This window comes from Sphaerodactylus townsendi, linkage group LG03 (genome assembly GCF_021028975.2).
Source record: "Sphaerodactylus townsendi isolate TG3544 linkage group LG03, MPM_Stown_v2.3, whole genome shotgun sequence".
In the NCBI taxonomy this organism is placed as follows: domain Eukaryota; kingdom Metazoa; phylum Chordata; class Lepidosauria; order Squamata; family Sphaerodactylidae; genus Sphaerodactylus; species Sphaerodactylus townsendi.
The window spans coordinates 174,678,384-174,700,648 of NC_059427.1; the positions used below are offsets into that span (position 1 = coordinate 174,678,384).

The 22,265-nt window shown below is 47.4% G+C and overlaps 1 protein-coding gene across 1 annotated transcript in view; it reads left to right on the plus strand.

The window, feature by feature from the left end:
• The first annotated feature begins 4,516 nt into the window (after window positions 1–4,516).
• ERBB3 (erb-b2 receptor tyrosine kinase 3) overlaps window positions 4,517–22,265 on the plus strand; it is a 132,864-nt gene continuing 115,115 nt past the window's right edge. The window contains exon 1 of the mRNA XM_048490667.1: window positions 4,517–4,894. Coding sequence (XP_048346624.1) covers window positions 4,759–4,894 — 136 coding nt within the window. The 5' untranslated portion in view covers window positions 4,517–4,758. The remainder of the gene's footprint in view (window positions 4,895–22,265) is intronic.

Here is a 22,265-nt window from a genome sequence, read left to right on the forward strand (position 1 = left end):
ACTCCACTGCTACCACACAATACACATCCAGCTCATCCTCACACACCTCACTCTGCCCTCCCTCACATCCAACAACCACCACTTCCTGCATCCTTATTTGCCACAGCTCTCTTTTTTACTAAAAGTGAGCTGGAATTTGGCTTTCTTTTTTCTAAGAAAATCCGGCTGTGAGGGTGGTGAACCAACACTACCAGGGCCTCCTCGGGCCTTCTTGCATCGCGGGTCTCTTTTTAAGAACCCAGGAGCTGAAAGCCTCGATCTGGAGTGCGCCTCACCTCACCCCTGCCTCTGCTGCCTGACTGGGACCAGCCTCCCCTTGGCCCCAATTCCCCTGCCTTACCCAAAGCCAGTGACTGTGTGTGTCAACCAGCCTCATGGACAGTGGGATTCACACTCTGGACAGTTCCATTGTGGAATGGAAAGGGGTTACCTTATACTAAAAAAAAGCAAGACAGCACCCATATAACGATGTGCATTGAGAAAGGGAAAGAGAGGATTCCATTTGACCACCCCAAAAGGCTTATGCTGCGGATCATTGGACCTGCATGTGGACATCTGTGTGGCCTTGGGTTAGAGACTGTGAGTAGAAGGGACAACTGCCACAGCAATTCACAGCGTGTAGACTCCCTTTAGTATATATATATATAGGAGTCAGGGTTCAACAGAATATATTTCTAATAAATTCTGGGGGTTCACTGGTAACACTCTGAGCTCTCTCAGCTCCACCTACCTCACAGGGTGTTTGTTGTGAGGGGGGAAGGGCAAGGAGATTGTAAGACCCTTTGAGTCTCCTACAGGAGAGAAAGGGGGGATATAAATCCAAACTACTACTACTTCTTCTTCTCCTTCTCCTTCTCCTTCTCCTTCTTCTCCTTCTAAATGCCCCCTCCCCCAAATTAAATCCCTAAATGCTCACCACATGTTCAAGACTGAAACCACACAGAGAATCAGGGGCTCAAATCAAGTAATGGAAATGACCCAGTTGGTAACAACATAAAAGTCTAGACTCCTGGATATACTTTTCTGATAGACAAGAAATGGACGCGGACATTTCACAGATATTTTCCATCATATTTTTTCATTGTAAAAGCCCTTGCATCTCTGCTGGCCGCTTAGGAAAATGTTAGCCTATTCGCATTGCTCAAATTATAGCTTCATAAATTGTATCTAATTCTGAAACGATCTGTCCAGTAGGGATCCTTAGAATCATGAACAGACAAAACATTTTTACAAACCTGAGAAAAGCCCTGGGGTTGTAGAAAAACACGAAATCTTAACAGGCGACAACAACGTGGGGATGGCTAACCTCCACAAATACTAGAAGCAGTGTATATAGCTTTAAGAAATATATCCTGAGATCTCAGTGGCCTATCTTGGGATCGCTATTCTACCACCTTGGTTTTTTATAGTAGAAGTCTAAGGGCATGGGTTGGGGCCAGAGGTGGGATCCAGCAGGTTCTCACCAGTTCCCGAGAGTGGGTTACTAATTATTTGTGTGTGCCGAGAGGGGGTTACTAATTGGGTCTGCTTTTCCGTTAGAAATTCCATTAGGTCCAAAAAAATCATAAAGTCCTGTTGTTTCCTATGTGGCTGGTTAGCGAAGGTAGAAAACAGGATAATTCTCCCTGTTGGGCTGTTTTTAAAACATGTTTTAGAAATATGGAGAGTTCCTTGTTTAAGGAAAGTATCCTTCTTTTGATTTCTAGAAACAAAATTAAGTATTTGAAAGTATTAAGTATTTGACAGGCAGTCAATTAGAGGAGAAGTAGTTGTTTCTGTTGGCAGTAGACGATAGGACTTGCCATAATGAGTTTAAATTATGGACAGAAAGATACCAGCTGGAAATTAGGAACTGTTTTTTACAGTAAGAGTTTTTTTACAGTAACAGAGAAATTATTAATGCCCCGCTTCTGGAATGCCCGGCCATGCCCCCGTCGTGCCCCACCCAGCCCCATTGGCGCTACGCCACTGTTTGAATCCCACCACCATGGGAACCTGTTACTAAAATTTTTGGATCCCACCACTGGGTGGGGCTGGTTTGGCCTCCCAGTCTACTTCTGATCTCTTGCCCCAGAGGAGGGACTCACTAAGGCCCAGCAGTAATCACTGGTGACTTGCTACTACACACCACATATATGGCTCAACCAGGTCTGGCCATGACCACCTGGTGACTTGCTACTATGTGACTGCACGGTTGCCAGGACAACTGTATAACTACACGATTTGCAAGGCTGACCCCATGCCAGTAATACCTAAGGGATGAGTTGATGCCACCCAACTTTCATGAGCCCAGTGGCAGCCACCACACTACAGGAGGAATTGACCAGGCCTAGCTGTAGCTACCTCACAATGTATCGGAGTGACTTGCTAGTAGTCCATGACTTCCACAGCTTGGCTGGGCTTTTCCCAGTGAAAGTCTGCTCCAGGAGAATGGAGGGAAAACTGGGAGCCAGGGTGGTGTAGTCATTAGATTTGGATCTGGGGATCTCAGGTTTGAATTGTTACTCTGCCATGGAAACTTGTTCACCAGTCACATAGTGTTAGACTAGCCTAGCTCATTCAACTAGGGTTGCCTCAACTTGTTTGCAGCCCCAAGTGAGGAAATACTGGGTCTGGGAGATTTTTAAGGGTGGGGTTTGGGGAGCAACTTCAGTGGGGTATAATGCCATAGAATCCATCTTCCGAAGCAGCCGTTTTATCCAGGTGAACTGATCTCTGTCCAGTGGTAGGATCCAAATAATTTAACAACCGGTTCCGATAGGACTCAGTGGTGGGATTACAACCAGTTGTGTGAACTAGACAAAAAAATTAGCTACCAGTTCTATTGAACTGGTGCGAATAGGCTGAATCCCGCCACAGTCTCTGTCGCTTGGAGATCAGTTGTACCTGCAGAAATTCTACAGCCGCCACCTGCAGTTTGGCAATCCTACAGTTAACCCCAGCTCCCAAACTGACTTTCCCATTGGTTGTTGGGGGTTTTCCGGGCTGAGTAGCTGTGGTCTGGTAGATCTTGTTCCTAACGTTTTGCCTCCATTGGTTACAGGTGAAACGTTAGGAACAAGATCTACCAGACCACGGCCACACGGCCCAGAAAACCCACAACAACCAGCTGAATCCACCCGTGAAAGCCTTTGACAGTACATTGGCTTTCCCATGTTTTTCTTTCGCACACCAAAAGCTGGAACTTTGCTTCCTTGTCCCTCCCTTCCCTATTTATCACTGTGACAAGTAACTGGTTTGAGCAGCCGAGATAGACTCAGAAGTGACAGTTTTCTCTGATTCAGACATTGCCCACATCTTTAAGACAGCTCTGCTGCTCCCTAGGCCACAGGTGTCAAACTCGCGGCCCTCCAGATGTTATGGACTACAGTTCCCATCATCCCCTGCCAGCATGATGGGAACTGTAGTCCATAACATCTGGAGGGCTGCGAGTTTGACACCTATGCCTTAGGCTCACTGAGGCCTGCTTTCTGTCCCCTGCTCGGGCCTGATTTTTGTCCCTTGTCTGGTTCCATCTCCGCCGGACTCAGCACACACATCAATTCATTTTAAAAGCTCAGTCACGTTTCACTCACTCAAAAAATAGCGTGACACCCCCCCCCCCCAAACTCCTTAGCGGGACTGGGGGAAAGAGTGCTCTTTTCATAATTAAGGGTTTTTTTAAAAAAAAAACACACACACAAATGAGCAAATTGGCCAGATCGGGGCTAGGGGGAGAAATGGCTCGCCCAGTTTCTAACTTTTAAGAGATGGTTTTATGAGACAGTTTTATATCCGGGGAGGTTTCAATCCTGTCACCGCCTAGAGATCTTGTACACGAGCTGGGTATAATTTTTTTTTAAAAAATAAATAAAAATAAATACTTCAAATGCAGGGGTAGGGGTGAAAATCAGGGAGGCCTCAGTGAACTCGGGAAGGCCCGAGCTGTGGCATTATTGGGAACAGCAGGGCAAAGCCACCTGTTGAAATCTGATTTGAATGTTTCTATTTTTTCTATTATTTATTCCATTGTATTGTTTTAATATGCTTTTCCTTTTAAGCCGCCCTGAGTCCTTCGGGAGATTGGCGGGATAAAAATGCAATAAATAAGTAAATATGTAATAAATAGGTAAATATGTAATAAATAAGTAAATAAAATAAATAAATAAATAAATGTTGGCAAGATCTGTTTACAACTTTCTAGAGCCCTTCCAATTGGCCCAGGAAGCCTGTGTGCTGTTGGGGATCATCCTGGGCGCTGGTCAAAAAGGGAAGATGTTCCTTGCAACGAGGGCGTCCTGGTGGTCTGAGGCTGGGTCAGGGGAAAGAATCGCTCGCCTGGACCTCCAGGGATCTTTTATCTCGCTTCCCTCCCCCGGTCTGAAAACAAATCGCCGCTTTCCCAGTCCTCCGGGTTTGGGAGCGAGCTGTGATTGGCCCGAGCCGGGCGCAGCCCCGACCAATGAGCGGCGAACTGGGCTTCTCCTTGAATGAAGTGTGTGTAACTTGTGGAGTTGTTGTGCGTAAGTGAAAGCGATCAAAGCGCGCCCGGCTGGCGATCTTGGCTCCAGGGGGGAACTCGGCGCTCCGAGGGCGAAAGCCAGGGCGGCTGCCGGCTGAGCCGGAGACGCAGCGAGCGGGACTGGGAAGCTGTTAATCAAATCGGCCCCCGCACAGCCCGGGCGAAGGAGAAGGGGAGTCAGGTGGCGCCCATCGATCAACCCCCTTTCCCCACGCCGGACTAGGATGGCATAGGCTGCCAGTCGGTGCCAGCGCCGCATGCCAGCCAGAGGGATCCAGATCTGGGGTTTTTTAAAAAGAGACCTTTCCAGGATGAAGCCTCTCCAGCTCCGGACGGGTTTGCCTTGGCTGGTTTTTTTCCTGGGGGGTTTCCAGACCGCCGCTTCCCAAGCAGGTAAGTGGCTCTGGAGATGGGAAGTATTTCTCTCTCTCCCCCCCCCCCTCCTCCCGCCCGCCCGCCCGCCCGCCCGCCCGCTAGCTAGTAGGAACTGCTCTATGCAATAACACAGTCGAGAGCCTGTTTAGCCCCAAACAAGCCCTTAAACGTCGGCTGTTGGGCTCTGATGAGGCGGAGACGGACGGTCCCTTTGGAACCGGCGTCCTTGCGCTGCTTGCCGGCGATCCCTGCGCCTGTTGTGCCCGCCGTGGGGAAGGAAACCGCGCGGTAGTTTCGCACTGGGGGACGACGCCCGTGAACCTGTTGCGCCGTCGCCGCTGCTGAGCGGCAGGACCTGTTTGGACACCCCCCGCCCCCCGGTTTTAAAGGGAGAGAGAGAGTGTGTGTGTGTGTGTCGCTGTGTGCGTTTGTGCGCGTCGGGTCCAAGCGGGACGGTTTCTTTGCGCAATGCTCGTCTGGTTTCAGCCTGCGCCCAGCGCGCCGGTTGTGGGGTTGGGAAGGCGAAGAGGTGGGTGCGCCTCCCGAAAGTCAAACTTTTACGGAATCCACGAAATGTTGTTTCTCCTGCTAAGCTGCCTAGGAAACGGCTGGGCTGTTGGAATCGTTTTTTTTTTTTTTTTAAAGGTACGGTCCAAGTTCAGCTGTTAGGATCAGGAGTTTGCTCTGAGCCACACTGCAGCCGGGACTCGTTTCCCTGAGGTCGGCGCCTAGGAGGAATGAAAATAAACGAGTGCCTCTGACCATGTGCAGAGGGCACCTGCTCCCGCCGCACCTGCGCCCCGCCCCCTTCCCCCTCAGGGTGTTCTTGAGAGTGAGGAAGTGTTCCTCCTGTGGGAGAGGCAGTCCACCTTTAAACATATACACAAATTGAGTGCAACGTCAATATCATGGAATACAGATGAGTTGATGTTTAATAATGTTTGGAAAAAACCATTTCATAAGCCAGAGTGCATCGGGTGTTTTATTGGAGAGCCAGTCCACCCAATTTTAAGAGGGATCCTCCATAGCACTTTATGTGTAATGCAAACAGCATATAATGTGTAAAGCAAACAGCATACTTAGTAAACAACAGGCATTTCCTTCTGTGTGTATGATGGGGCACATATTCCACAGGGCTAGGAAGGGCTGCCCTTTCATGATATTTGCACAGATGGTGGGGGGCAGGAGTCCCCTTTTCCTAGCCTCTTGCCCGGGAGAAGGGGGGGGGGTTAGAAATCTTTTTAAAGAGATAAATAAAAATGAACTGCAAAGTCAGCCTGCGTTGGGCAAACAGACACCAATGATCCATCCCAAAGGAATAGCTGCGGGCAGGCAGAAATTCAACAGGGAAAGCTGTCCTCATTAAATCGCCATGCTGTGAGAAACAGACCTTGTGGATTTTCAGCCGGCCAGAGAGCTATTTAGGGTGCTCAGGCTCGCCTGAGAAAATGGAGCAACCTGAGGATCTGGAGAAAATAGGGGAAAGGGCACATGAATGCAAACAGGGGCCTTGGATTTGGGCTTGTTTGAGTCAGACAAGCTACCTTTGGAGCCTTCCCGCCACAGCGCACTTAGTCAAGGTGAGATAATCCTATTCATTCAACTCCCTGATATCCACTTTTGTATGAGCTCCTGAAGACGTGGTAAAAGGGTAGTTTTTTATCCCACCCTTCTGATGCAGGCTTAAGAGTGGAATGGGGTTTTGAATCCCGTTTCATCAATTGTGACAAAAATCAAAAACGCCAGCTATTCTGGCCTCATTAACCAGAGGGTGTGATCTTGTTTACGTGCCGCTCCAGCCGCTAATATAGATTAGAATCCTTACTCCACCCATTTCAAAAGAACAGGGGAATGGAAAAAAAATAAAACTCTTTCACCGCTCTAAACCCGAATTGTCCACCAGAAAGGGTGACCGAAGTGTCCAAAGGGGGTTGTTTGATCTGGTTTAAGTCGTCTTACGCTTGCAGTGCTTATGCCAAGTTGAATTCCCAATTAACTTTTAACATCCTTTTCGGATTGAAAATGACACTGTTTCGATCCACTGCTTCTGCATTCATAATCAGAGTTTGAACCTTCCTAAATCCACTGAAGCCAATGGAGTTAGAAGGCTGCCATTTGCATAGTGTTGCAGTGTTCGAAGCGCTCTAGGGCAGAGGTGTCCAACTCTGGCGCTTCAGGTGTTCATGGACTACAATTCCCATCAGCCCCTGCTGGCATGGCCAATTGGCTCCAGGGGTTTGATCAGGGGTGGGATTCAAATAATTGAACAACTGGTTCCAGTGGTGCAATGAAAATAATTTCACAACTGGTTGTTTACAAGCACCACTTTCACAACCGGGTCTGCCGAAGTGGTGCGAACCTGCTGAATCCCACCACTGGGTTTGATAGAATCTGGTTTTCTTCGTTTCTGGGGATTGACTTGGCCAGTATGGAGGAGGTCGCCCTTCTTCCCTTCTGCTACTGAACTACTGCAATGAAGCAGAAAGGGGAAGCACGCTCTCTACCAATGGTTGGTCCCCCTTCATTCCAGCAGCCTGGCAAATTTCCTTCTACGCCTTGGCTGCAAGGTCCCAAGTGCAAAGATTAAATGCCGGGCAAGGGAATGAAGGATGTGATTTGCAATGGGCCAAGTCCACCCAGCCCTATCTTGTTTTGTCGCTTTTTAATCCAGCAGACTTTGATAAAGGGAGAAGTTCCTTAAATGAGTGCTGTTCAAATGATAAGCTTCTCCCACTAGGAAGATGGTGGTTGAAAATATTTTGCACTCCACACGCAGAACCTGTTTGTGAGGTCAAAGAGCAATTAGTTGCCCATTGTATATATTTGCTTATTTGCTTATTTATTTATTTAGTCTTATCTCCCCAATGGGATTCAAGTGGCCAGTAAGTGGGATTCAAGTATCATTCTCCTCTCCACAAATTTATGCTCACAACAGCCCCAACATGAGGTAGGCTAGGCTGTGAGTGGTGCAGTCACCCCACTAACTTCCATGGCACAGTGGGGATTTGAAGCTGGGTCTTCGGGCGTTTCCCCACTTACCTTCTGCCCCGCGCTACTGTAGGCAAGTAGCGCGGGGTCCCCCGGCACTCCCCACTACAGGGGCGGCGACAACGCAGCGCCTTTGGATGACCCCGCGCAGAGCGGGGTTGTGGGGAAGCCCGGGCGCACGCCAGAAATGCCGCGCGCTGAGAGCAGCGCGGGGCATACGGGGGGCGTGGCAAGTGGGGAAACGCCCTTCCATATCCTAGTCCAGGGGTCTGCAACCTGCAGCTCTCCAGATGTTCATGAACTTACAATTCCCATCAGCCCCTGCCAATTGGCCATGCTGACAGGGTCTGATGGGAATTGTAGTTCATGAACATCTGGAGAGCCGCAGGTTGCAGACCTGACCTAGTCCAATAGTGGTGTAGTCCAGTGTGGTGTAGTGGTTAAGGGCAGGTGGAGTCTAACCTGGACAACCAAGTTTGATTCTCGCTCCTCCACATGAGCGGCAGACTTTGGTGAACTGGATTTGTTTCCCTGCTCCTGCACATGAAGCCTGGTGGGGTGACCTTGGGCTAGTCACAGTTCTTTCTGAATTTTCTCAGCCCCACTTTTGATTTTGTCTTTATGCACAGAATGGGAGGTAGCAGTGTGTTCTAAGCTGCTGCAGACTTTTAATGTTCTCTGTGGCCCCTCCGCACTTGCAGAATAATGCACTTTCAATCCACTTTCACAATTGTTTTGCAAGTGGATTTTGCTATTCCGCACAGCTGCACAGTGCACTGAAAGTGGATTGAAAGTGAATGATTCTGCAAGTGCAGAAGGGGCCTGCGAGAAGAAAGGTAAACTTTTGTGAATATGTCAGAGCAATTTTTATCCTGCGTTTGGGCTAGGAATCTTGCCTCTGAGAACTAGTCACTGAGTGCTGTTTTACCATGACAGAAGAGCGTTAATGCGCTGTCTGAATGGCCCAATATGTTCCTTGGTTACGGGAGCGTTCCACGTCTTATCTGATTGAATTTCAGAACAGAACGTGTGGTCATAATTTATGAACAATGTTTTTATCCTGTGTTTTTTTTAAAGAATGAAGGGACTTGCAATCTGTTTCAAAATCTGGCTGCGATAGAAGTTGTGGGTATTGCTGTGTATATTTTGCATGAAATACGAATACCTACGCAAAATACTGTATTGTGTACATGTACGTTGCGCTGATTAGCTATGCCGCTGAGAACTTTCATGAGCGGGAAGTATAATGTATCAAGCACTGCATGGACAGGCCCATCCTGATCTCACACTGGGTTTCGGAGGAAAACAGAAAGACTCGGCACTGTGGTGTAATAGTTAAGAGTGCTGAACGAGGCTTTGGGAGATCTGGGTTCCAATCCTCACGCTGCCAGGGTCTCTTCTTGCAAGGTGACCTTGAGCCAGTTGGCCTACCTCAGCAGAACCAACCTCACAGGGTTGGTGTGAAGATAAAATGCAGGAACCGGGAACAATGAAACCTGCTTCGGCTCTCCGTTGGAGAGAAAGGCAAGATGCAAATGTGGTAAATTAATCTGGCACACATCCATTAATATGTGCAAACAGTCACTCCTCAAGGAGGGAGTGAATTGTGCCTGAAGCTCCTCACTGCCACCAGGTTCCTCTTCCTTCCAGCAGAAAATGGGACGGCTGCCCCTCAAGCGAAGATTGTTCAATGTCCCAGTTAACAATACAATTCCTGGTACAAGCAGATGGGCCAAGCGTGTCTGGTTGGCAGTGGGCCCTCTGGCAGACAGCGCGTCTCTGTCGATGGCCAATTCTGCCAGTCCTCAACACCCAGCCTAGCCACTGGCATATTCTGTCTGTCGGTCACCCTGCTTCACGATTTTGTGATTTCAGAAGCATGGCGTATTTTGAAGTCTCCTCCATTGCCGTCAACAGAAACGGTGGCAACGTATGCATTGTCGAAACCACTTCCTGTTTGTACTAAACAAGATGGTACCATTCCCGCCACCCCCCCACCAATATTACCCAGAAGTGCCTCCGTGATCCCTTCTCAAAGGATCAGCAATGAGTAAAGATCCTTTGCTTTTCTGTGACTGTTTCTCCTTCCTGAAGGTACAGTCATTTTCCCTGCCGGGGCACTGAGGTTATATATATGTATAAAATTGGTGTGGCCACTGGAGGACTGGATGTTGTTGTAAGCCTTGTTTATGTTTTTGTTCCGGGGACAATGGCTAATAGGCCCGCTTTCCTCGCCTCCCTGGGTCATAGTTGAGACCAGGTTTTCCTGGTTGGTTGAAACCAGTTTTGTGTCGACATTCTTGACCTCTGCTAATTGCTTTCCCCTTTCATGCTGTAGTTGTTGTCAGTGGAAAGAAAAACAAACAGTGTCCATCAGATCTCGGCTGTACCGAACCCCAGCTACTACAACATACCTAATCTTGGTGGGCAGAATTGATCCCTTCATTGGAGACCTTCCACCACAGTTCTACCCTTTCTATTAGCTGGCCTACAGCTAAATTCAGATATACAATTTTTATTGATATTTCTATTTTGCATTTCTACCCAGCCAGTCTCCCAAAGGACTGAAGGCGGCTTACAATATAAACTTAATAAAATACAATCGTGTAAAAACAATACAAAAATATAAACATTAAAATCAGCTAATATTTCCCATTATTATTTTTTTCCTTTGTGAAGATTTCCTGAATCCACGGCCTCAGGGTTTTCCTGATTTCTGCCCCCCCCCCGCCCCCCAGTTCCCACTAGCCTGAACATTCAAATGTGTGAATGGTTCCATGTGCCGTTAGTATAACACAAAACATATTTGAGTCAAGGCTTAATTTGGCAGCATATGCTCATGAAACGTGTGTTTGCAGAATACATCGTTCTCTGGCGCTTCAGATGTTCATGAACTACCATTCCCATTGGAAATTATAGTCCATGAACATCTGAAGCGCCAGAGTTGGACACTTCTGCCATATACAGTAGAGCAGGGGTAGGGAACCTTTAACACTCAAAGAGCCATTTGGACCCGTTTTCCATGGGAAAAGAAAACACTTGGAGCCGCAAATAATTTTTGACATTTAAAATAAAGATAACACTATATATATATATATATATATAGGGGCTTTTTTACCTTTTACTCCGCTCATTCTGAGAAGCGCATGGATGCGCCCGCCCTGCTGCCTGCAGGGCGGGCAAGGATGAAGCCAGCGGCTTGGCCTCGCTGGCCACCGGGAAAGCGCCCGCCCCGCTCCAACGGGGTGGGCGAGAGGGGAAGCCCGCGGCGCGGCGCGGCCGACCGTGGGCAGTTGGTGCGCCTGCCCTACTGCCTGCAGGGCGGGCAAGGATGGGGCCGGCGGCTCGGCTCGTGGAGCCACAGTGCAAGGGCAGAAGAGCCACATGTGGCTCTCGAGCCGCAGGTTCCCTACCCCTGCAGTAGAGTTATGAGGGCTGAATTGAGAAGTACCTGGAGATTTGGGAATGGAGCCTGAGGACAGTAAAAAAAATGGGGGGGGGGGCTTCAATGGGGTATAATGTCAAAGATTCCGCCTTCCAAAGTCATCATTTTCTCCAGGTGAACTGATCTCTCTGTCCTTGGAGATCAGTTGTAATAGTAGATCTCCACCCATTTCATGGGGACTGGCTACCTGAAACAGACTTCCATCGGGATTGAACTCATAATCCCTTTCATAATTTCTAACATTGAATTTGCCTTTTTCCTAGCTGCATTGCACTGAGTTGTCATTCTTTGTGAGTTTTCTACTGTCACATTAAAAAAAATTTTATCAGCAGAAGTTCACTCCAATAATGTAAGTTTTAGATGGTAGCTAGGTCAATGTATATATGTGTGTGTGAATGTACAGTGGAACCTCGGTTTTCATTGCCTTCGGTTTTCATCAGTTTCAGTTTTCATCGTTTTTTTCAGTGAAAAATTTGTCTCATTTACATCAATTTGCCTTGGTGTTCATCAATTTGCAGTAAGATGCAGGGGTTTGTGGAGAAAAATCACCTGGACAAAGCTGTTGTAGGCCGTGCCTGCAACTTGTTTAATGACAATGCCTTGCCCCATTTCAGACAAATCAGAAACAGACCTCTTCTGGTGTGACATTGGTCCACTGGCTCTGAAGCTGGTCCTAGTGTTATTGTTTGTTACTGTTTTCAGCATTAAACTGAGGGTCCGCTGTATCTATATACCCATATCTACACATATAGGCATGTACAGAATGCCTCTTTCCCACCCACCAGACAGGCAATGTGATATGTCAGGTCAGGAGCTCAGAAACCCAAGTTCGAATCTCCACTCTGCCATGGAAATTTGCTAGGTGACCTGAGCCAGTCCCATACTGTCATCGTTGTGAGCATAAAGTGGAGCATAAATGACATAAACTGCTTTGGGTCCTCATTAGGGAGAGGGGTGGGTTATAAATAAGATGAATAAATAATCTATAGACACAGAATACCCATAGCCAACCCATTTGAAACTATGGGTGGGGGCCAGGAATGAAATCCAAGGAACGTTTGACATCCAGCACTTCTTGTTTTTAGAAATTAAACCCTGAGGGAATCCTATTCCAGATTTGGAGTTTAGTCTTTCACTGTCTTATTGCCTAAAAACAATAGAGCAGCTCAGGCAGTCTTTTAGGTTAACCTTGGTCTGGCGTTTTGCTTCAGTTTATAGTTGGACAATCCCAGAGTACAAGATACTAGGTTAAAGTGCATCTTCTACAAGGACATTATTGGGCCATTCTTGATCTGAAACTGAGAAAAAGGCCATCTTGCCCACCCTTTCAACAACCCAGAATTCTTTGGACACCCTTCTTCAACCCTCTTCTTTTGTGTCAGCATCTCCACACACAACCCTCTTCTTTTGTGTCAGTATCTCTACACACAACCACACCAATCACCTTGCACACGCTCCCTCCACGTCCTTCAGCAATTGCTCCCTATCCAGACCTTGTAACAAATGAGTTCGACACCCTTGCTCTTGAGGCTGGAAGCCCTAGAACAGTGATGGCGAACCTGTGGCACGGGTGCCAGAGGTGGCACTCGGAGCCCTCTCTGTGGGCATGCGCACACAGAGTTTGTCATGTGGGGGTGGAAAATCACCAACCAACCCCCCCCCCCCACACACACACATCTAGGCTGGCCTGGGCCACTGAGCACAACGTGCGGGCACCACGGTGAGCAGGGAGGACTCGGATGGCGGGCCCGGTGCCTGTGCTCCGGGTGGCTGTTGCCTGAAAGGGGGGGGGGGCAGAGGAGGCAGAGATGCTAGAGAGGCACAGAGCAGTGTGCGTGGGACTTGCTGGAGGCTAGAGCAGGCTGGCCCCTGCTCGAGTGGGTGGGGCGGAGGAAGAGGGAGCCAACCGGTTTTTTCTAAACTAAAACCTCAGCATTCAGGTTAAATTGCCGGGTTGGCACTTTGCTATTAATAAGTGGGGTTTGGGTTGCAATTTGGGCACTCGGTCTCAAAAAGGTTCGCCATCACTGCCCTAGAATCAGAGGAAATCACCCGTTCTTCCACCCATTCTTCCCCTTCCACTGCTTAACAAGGCTCTGTAGATGGGGGAAGGAGTAGTTGTTTTGTGCACATAGTATTCATCCTATAGATTTTTCTAGGCTACAGAAGGAAATATTTGTATTGGGTGGGACACAAAAGTAATCAAGTTGGGACACCCTCTGCCTAGTGCAGCCCTAGCCACAAATTGGCTCCCTGCAAAATTAACTTGTGTTGTCATCGAAACTGTGGGATTACCCGGGAATATAGAGAGAAAAGAGCTAAGCAGCCAAAATGCCTACAGAGTGCAGTGCTCTGATTGCCTGCGCTTCATATTGTGTAAGCCAAGCCACATGTTATAAGCAGACACAAAACGATGAAAAGATTTTTGTCTTAGCTTTGTGTCTGCCTGTATCTCACAACTTGACTTACTGGCATGAGTGATTCATTTAAAAAAATCATTACTTATTTGTATTTCATCTTTTGTTTCAAGAACGTAGAGCAGTATACACCAGAGTTGTTTCATCCGATCTTTGCAACAGATTTGTAAAGTCAGTTAGGCTAAGAGGCAGTGACTTGCACAAGGCCCACCAACGAAACTGGGTTTTCCACACCTAATTGATGTTCTGCCCACTGCTCCAAACTGTTTTTCATCATGTACATCTGCATTTGCCACGCAAACATCTGAGTGATGCTGATGGTTGAAGGGGTGTGCAAAGGAGATACCACAGATATACATGGGTGAAGGTGGATTTCAGGGCGCAACACACATTCTTTTATATAGAGGTGTCTTCTGTGGCTGGAGGAAGGGAAGTTGGTACCATCCCACTCAGGGCAAAGCATATGCGGGGTTGAGATAGATATGATAACTAGGCAACACCCAATGGAGCTAATTTCTCTGCCTTTTTGTTTTCCTGTTTGGAATTTGTCCAGTTTCGTGCCATTGCTTGAATCTCAGCCTGCATTTTCCCTGATATTTGTAACTGGTGTTCTTTTGTTTGATCAGTTAAGCGTCTGATATCTCTTGGTCACAATTTAATCTGGAAGCAGATTTGTGACCACAGTGTTTGAACTGGATAGTGGACACTGGCATTCTGAGGTCTGCAATCTGCGGCTCTTCAGATGTTCATGAACTACAATTCCCATCAGCCCCTGTCAGCATGGCCAATTGGTCATGCTGGCAGGGGATGATGGGAATTGTAGTCCATGAACATCTGGAGAGCCACAGGTTGCAGACCCCTGAAAGTCCATGTGTTTTAACCTGGAGTCAGCTTTTGAGGGCTAGATACGTGCTTGTTGGTTGTAGTTAGTCAGCAGATTGGGAAAGGCATTCTATGTATATTATATGTTTCCTATCTCCAGACATCTTTCAAATCCAAAGAAAGAGGTCCTTGCTAAAATGCCCAATAGGGATGGATGAAAAGGAGGTACCACTGGCTGTTTCTGGTATAGTGGTTAAGGGTGGTGGACTCTGTTCTGGAAAAAGGGTTTGATTCCCCACTCCTCCACATGAGCGGAAAACTCTAATCTGGTGAACCAGGTTTGTTTCCTCATTCCACATAAAGCCTCTTGGGCTACTCACCGTTCTCTCAGAGTTCTCTCAGCCCCACCTATCTCACAAAGGGGTCTATTGTGGGGAGGGAAAGGGGATGTGCTTGTAAGCCACTTTGAGACTCCTTAAGGTTCAGAAATGCAGGGTATCAATCCCAACTCTTAGGGAAAATGGAGCCCCCCTCCCCCCGCGGCCACTGTGATGCTGGAATCCACCCCAAAACAGCATCATTTTCAATGTTGTTTAAACTAGGGAGCCCAGATTCTCCTTTTAAATCCACCTTAAAGGGAGACTCTGGGGTCCCCAGTTAAAACTGTTTTGGGGTGGATTATCCCCCACCCTGAAACAGCATCACTTTCAATGTTTAAACTGGGGACCTCAGATTTTCCCTTTAAATCCATGCCGAAGGGGGTGGATTTAAAAGGAGAATCTGGGGAAATTTGGGAGGTGCCTGCTGTCAGGGGTGCAATTGTTAAGATAGCAGCACCAAACTTTCAGGGTATCTTTAGGAGACTCTCCTGATGATACCAACCAGGTTTGGTGAAGTTTGATTCAGGGGGTTCAAAGTTATGGACCCTCAAAGGTGTAGCCCCCATCTTCTAGTACAGGGGTCTGCAACCTGCAGCTCCGGAGCTGCATGCGGCTCTTTCAGCCTTACACTGTGGCTTCGCATAGCCTGGAGGTCGGAGGGTAGCGTGGGCGTGTCCCTCCAGCCCTCCAGAGCAGCGCTGGAAGGAAAGGTGAGTGGAGGGGCCGAACGGGAAGCGGCTCCGTGCGGAGCCACCTCTCCGTCTCGGTAGATCTTCGGGGCCATGGAAAACGGGTCCAAATGGCTCTTTGGGTGGTAAAGGTTGCCGACCCCTGTTCTAGTGCCTCCCATTGGAAACAATGGAGAATGGGGGCACCCCCTTTGGGAGTCCATAACTTTGGACCCCCTGAACCAAACCTCACCTAACCTTGGTGGTATCATCAGGAGAGTCTCCCAACAAATCCCTGAACGTTTGGTGCTGCTAGCCTAAAAACTGCGCCCCCTGAAGGCCAAAAATACACACACTTAAAAATTAAAAAAACCCACAAATGGGGGGGTGGAGCTTTGGACATGGAAGTGGGGGGGGGGGGTTTGAACCCGAGGGACCCCCCCCCACCTACATCCTTGGGAGCATCTTTAAGTCTGAGGTTAACCCTCCTGGGAGTGTTTTGAAGATAACGAGAATGAAAGAGCTGCAGAAGACACAGCAAAGGTCATTTTGCTGAACTCAAAGGCAGCGACATCCATTCCTTCATTCTCCCCTGTATACAGTCCAGACCACAGTGCCCCATAATCATGTGCCCTGCAGATTCAAAAAGATACCTGCCCAGCTCCCAGGTGGGTCAACCAGGTCATCCAAGCCAACTGTCTCACGAAAAGGCAAATGATAAACCTCAAAAACCCACAAGTGGAATAACATTCTGCCCTGTGAATTTCAGTGCTGGTGCTCACAATGTTTGGGAGATTATACCATTTGAGGCAGAGGAGCTTGTACTAATGCACAGATATTCTACTTTCGATGTCTTGGGCCACTCAGCCCAAGCAGCGGAATCTGGTTCAGGGTCACTCACATTCCTTCCTCTGCCCTAGAGCCAAAGCTCGGCTCCATGACATTGTTTGAGCAGACGTCCAAATGCCTCCACACGTGGTGCAACTTTCCAGTCAGGCTGAAGGGCTGTGCCTTAATCGCTCCATCCGCGTCAGGCTGTCAGAGATTTGCATGACCAAGGCTGGGCAGGACTGTCCCTCCTTTCTGAATAATTCCTGAAGAACCTTTTGTAACAGGTAGTGCTTGCTGAACAAATAGTGACAAGTGCAAAAAAGAAGAAGAAAGAAAACAACAAAAACCAGGTGTAGGCTTTGGGGAAACGAACTGCTGCTCAGCCACGAAGCAATGCCAACCAACAGCAAAACGTGGAGGACATCTAGAAAAGTGATCTTCTCCAGGGATTGTTTCTAGACAAGTGGTGTCTTCCGACAACTGGGTTGTGCCATTTCCTACAGGCTTTGCAGGATTTCTGTGAAAAGGGTCAGCTGAATCACTCCTGTAACCCCAAGGTTAGAGCGAAAGTTACAGACAGATCTGAAAACAACTGTGGATTCATAGGTCTGACAAGAACTCAGGGACAAAGATATCAGACTTGGAGAGTTCAATGCAGGGAGCAGGTCTGTGGGAGATGGAGCACATGACAAAGCAACAGGTTGCAATCACTCATGGTACAATCCTGTATAGAGTCACTGCAGTCTAATTTGGGGAGGCCGGCCGCGGATTGCCTGCCCCCTCTTGATGCCCCTGCTTTGTATTTGCACCATCTACAGCATTGCCGGTACTGCAGTCCATCATCTTCGGCACTGCTGGCCCCCTCCCAGCCTTGGGATCGGACGCCATAAATATAAATAAACAGTGTATTTTCGATTCAATTTTATGTAGATGCTGCTATGGAAATTTAAGGGTTTTAATGTTAATGTTTATATTTGTATTTATTGTTTTATCAGCCTTGTTTATGGGCCCTGTACACTGCTCAGAGCTCTCTGGGGGTTGAGTGGTTAATGAAGTACTACTACTACTACTACTACTACTACTACTACTAGTAGTAGTAGTAGTAGTAGTAGTAGTAGTAGTAGTTGTTGTTGTTGTTGTTGTTGTTGTTGTTGATGGGCTTAAACAGTGGATCACACTGAGGTTCCGTAATTCTGATCCACTGGTCTCTCTGCTTTCCTACTACACTCTATCCATATTCTTTGACCAAATGACGATGTACTGGTTTAGACTGAAATTAAGTGAATCCCCTGAATATTTAGGTGAAATGAACACGATCTCAACTGTGGGGAAGCCCCTCTTTCCTTGCTAAAATGGCAGAGGATGAATTGGGGCGGGGAGTGAACACTGTGCAGAGGCACCTGTGCCCTCCAGTGCAGCTGCCCGAACTAATTTTAGGCTTTTCAACTTTGACATTGTCCCCTTTGGGAAAAAAATGCCTTTCACAGCCTGCCTTCTCTGACATTCTTCCGCCTCCTTTCCAGAACAGGCACTGATTTGGAACATAGCTTCAGCTCTGCCAGAAGCTGTTTGAAAGCAGATATTTCCCTCGGAACATCTTGGAAGTTCACAACTGATTTGGCACACTACAAAATCCAGCAGCCTTTTCATCAACTTTATAGCTTCACCATTCTCCAAGGAGCTTAGGATAGTATAGATGGAAGCTATCCCATTTTGATCCTGCCAATGACCTTTATGTATCTATTTTAGTTCACTGAAGTCGTTTCTGCACGGTCCAAATATTATGGGTTGAGCGAGGGAAATATCCTGGTTTGGCCAAGAAGTTTGCACAGTTCCAGGTTCTAAAGCGGGTTTGCCCCGCGATATTTCCTTCATCCTGGGATTTTCAAAAATTGCCAATTTGGCGATTCTTTTCAAAAATCCCGTGGTGAACCTGCTACTGTGCAAACACCATGGGAGCAGAAACAGTTTATTTTCCCCGCCCAGCTGCCTGATCTCTCTGTCCCGCCACCCACTCCCCGATCTCCCCACCGGGGTGTGTGTGTGTGTAAAATCTACAAATATCGATTACATGAGCTTCAGTGAACGCAGCATGAAGCACTGAACATCAAATCTGTGAAGAATTTAACACACACCCCAATCACAAAATGGCAGTCTGGAATTGTTTCGAGGGGGGGTATGGACAAATAGGGGGACGGAGAATTGAAAACATTTTGCAAATGTTTTGCAGACATTTTTGGTGACTTGTGTGGAACAAGTCAGTAGGTTGACTCAGAATAAGGCAGTTTCATGTGTGCTCAATGCACATCACCTTTGTTGTACCTGTGGCTGAATATGGGAAAAGGACAGTGGGGGACATGGAGAAGAATCCCACTCCTCAATCCATTAAGAAGCATTGGTCCTGGGGGAATATTCTAGACTGGAATGGAGCAACTCCATTGTCAAAATGTCCTTTGTCTTATCCTCAACATCTTTGTTTTAGACTGGCAGTTCTTGTCCCTTTCCTAAATTAGAAGAGGGGAAATCTTCTTCGGATTCCACAGTTAAAGCAGCTTTCTCAACAAGCTGAAGATCCATCAGAGTTCCTCACTAAAACCTCATAATGAAACAAGGGCCACTACTGTATAGCTGCCACTTCTGCTCCTTTGCTTTTAACAGTGGCTTGCTTCACATAAAGTTTGTTCTCCCTACTGCTGGGTCGATTCCCCACTTACCGTTCGCTGCGCACTACTCTCAGCGCGCTCATTTCTGGCACGGGGGTCGTATTCCCCAGGCTTCCCCACTGCCCCACGCTGGGTCATCAAAAGGCGCCGTTTTGAGGAGCGCCAGAAATGACGCGCGCTGAGGGGGCGCGAGAGCGGCAGAGTCCGGGCGGCTGCGTTGTCACCACCCCTGTAGTGGGGAGTGCCGCTGGACCCCACGCTACTTTGCAAGAGTACCGTGCAGCAGATGGTAACTGGGGAATCGACCCTGGTCTTCTTGTCAAGAAAAACCTCACCTGTTAAAGTTCTGTCATGCTGCTAGAAAAGATCCATGCTGCTAGAAAAGATTATGAATGCAGTGATTCTACATTATGAGGGTTTTTAAAAAAGGATATTTGAGTTTTCTCCCTTGTGCTTTGAAATTTCGCTATATAAGGCAAGCTCTGTTTTTCCACACTGGAAGGGACAAGGTAGCTACAGTATAATCTCCAAATACAGTAAAAGGCAAGAAAATGCCTGGTTTTACTTAAGCGGAACTGGAAGCCAACATTCTCAGTGGGCCAAGTGGATTGTGATGGTTTGGAGAACTCAGGCAATGGCACTGAAAGTCTCTTTTGCAACTCAGCCCGCAGCTGGTGCTTTGCGTAGAAAAACTGCTAAGTCAGTCTCTGGCGTCCACAATTGAAAAAGAATCTCAGGTAATAGGTGTTGGGAAAGATCTTTCCGTGCCTGGCTGGAACAAAGAGAACCACTGCTGATCAGAGTAAACAATACTGAGCAGGGTTGCTGAACTATGGCTGGCAAATGTCTGCAGCTATTGGAGGTGGAGCCAGTGGTGGGATCCAAAAATTTTAGTAACAGGCTCCCATGGTGGTGGGATTCAAACAGTGATGTAGCGCCAATGGGGCTGGGCGGGGCACGATGGGGGCGTGGCCGGGCACGACGGGGGCAGGGCATTAATAATTTCTCTGTTACTGTAAAAAACTCTTACTGTAAAAAAAAAGTTCCTAATTTCCAGCTGGTATCTTTCTGTCCATAATTTAAACTCATTCTAGCAAGTCCTATCATCTACTGCCAACAGAAACAACTACTTCTCCTCTAATTGACTGCCTGTCAAATACTTAATACTTTCAAATACTGAATTTTGTTTCTAGAAGTCAAAAGAAGGATACTTTCCTTAAACCAGGAACTTTACCACATTACTAAAACATGTGTTTAAAACAGCCCAACAGGGAGAATTATCCCGTTTTCTACCTTCGCTAACCAGCCACATAGGAAACAACAGGACTTCATGATTTTTGGACCTAGTGGAATTTCTAACGGAAAATCAGACGTAATTAGTAACCCCCTCTTGGCACACACAAATAACTAGTAACCCACTCTCGGGAACTGGTGAGAACCTGCTGGATCCCACCTCTGGGTGGAGCCCTTGAAAAATTGTGTGGATGGTACTGTGATGTCAGTTGTGGGTGAAAGCCCAGAAGTGATGACTGTCATACATGCTTAGGGTGGGAGACTTACCATATGAGGGTGGGTTTTTTTCAGGAACATTATAATGTTGCTGGGGACAGTGATGTCACTCCCAGTGTGACCTGGAAGTGATGTGGTGATATTGCCAGTGAAGTGGTGACATCACTTCCAGTGTGATCTGGAAGTGAAGTCATTAGTACATTGCCCCATGCAGTGATGTCACTTCCAAGTTGCATCAGGAGTAATGTTATGGAATTGGAGTGATACTGATCCCCCCCATTCCTTCCCAGTTTTCCCCCTCTCCTGTTGAGGGTGGGGGTGGGTGGTGAGAATTCTCCCTCCAAAGCAGGAGAGCTGGCAAACCTGACCACAGCGCCCTAATTATTCCCCAAATCTCTATGGTGCAAGTGCGAACATGAGCTTAAAAAGTAAATTCAAGTAAAATATAAAAAGCTTATGAAATGTCAGAACATTTTTATTAAAAGGTAAATACAAAGCTTTTTAAGATGCTTTCAAAGGTACTCATGTTCTGATGAGACTCCAGAGCAGTGATCTGTAATGTGATACTTATGGGCTCCATGGCTCCTCCTAGTTTATTTCCTGGTACACCTGTCTTGTCTTCCCCCAAAGCAAAAAGTCAGTCCCCCGCCTCACTGTTGCAAACAGTGATGCTTCAGAAGAACTTAAGAGGCACTGCTTTCATGTTTATAGGGAGCACTTGTTTGGAAAAGTGTATCTTCATCAGTGAATAATAATTGGTTTAGAACTGTTCGAGATGGCTTGATTGGTTGTGGGAGTCAGTTTGTGATGGTACCCACTACTTGTTGTTCTCAAAATCCCTAAAGTGCCCATCAGTTCAATAGGTTTGGAGGGGGAGGGCGGTATACAAGTATAATAAAATAAATAAATAAAGATGAAAGGAGTTCCATTCTTTGTTGGGTGGCTCCCGACAATGTGATTTTGCTGTTGTAATCGAGGCTTGTCCTTTTTGATGAAAAAACTCTCAGTAGAACAAAGAGAGGAGTCTGTCTTTCAAGGTGTTTTCTTGCACCAATTATTCGATACCTGTGTTTTGCATTTTCCTCACCTGTAGATGATGATGATGATGATGATGATGATGATGATGATGATGATGATGATGATGATGATGATGAATTCGATTTTGGTATACCGCCCCATCCCCAGAGGGCTCTGGGCGGTGTGCAACATAGTCATTTTAAAATACAAGTAACAAGAGGGGCAAGAAAAACCCCATAGACTTTAAAATACTAATTTAAAGCAAGCAGTTAACACATAAAAACAGCGTCCCGCAAAAACCTTACTTAAAAATCCCCCTAACAAGGAGGAGGGGAACACAGGAGGTCCCATAGATGTGAACGGACCCTCAGACAGGAGAACAGAGGGGGCACCATTCAGCGACTGGTCCCACCAAAGGCCCTGTGGAACAACTCAGTCTTACAGGCCCGACGGAATTCACCAAGATCCCGCAGGGCCCGGAAAGCTGGAGGAAGAGTGCCCTGGCCCGAGTGGAGGCCCTGGCTTGAGTGGAGGCCAGTCGCATCATGGAAGGGCCAGGGACCTCCAGCAGATTGGCCTCTGCCAAACGCAGAGGCTGAGCAGGGACATATGGGGTAATGCGGTCCCGAAGGTACGAGAGTCCCAGGCC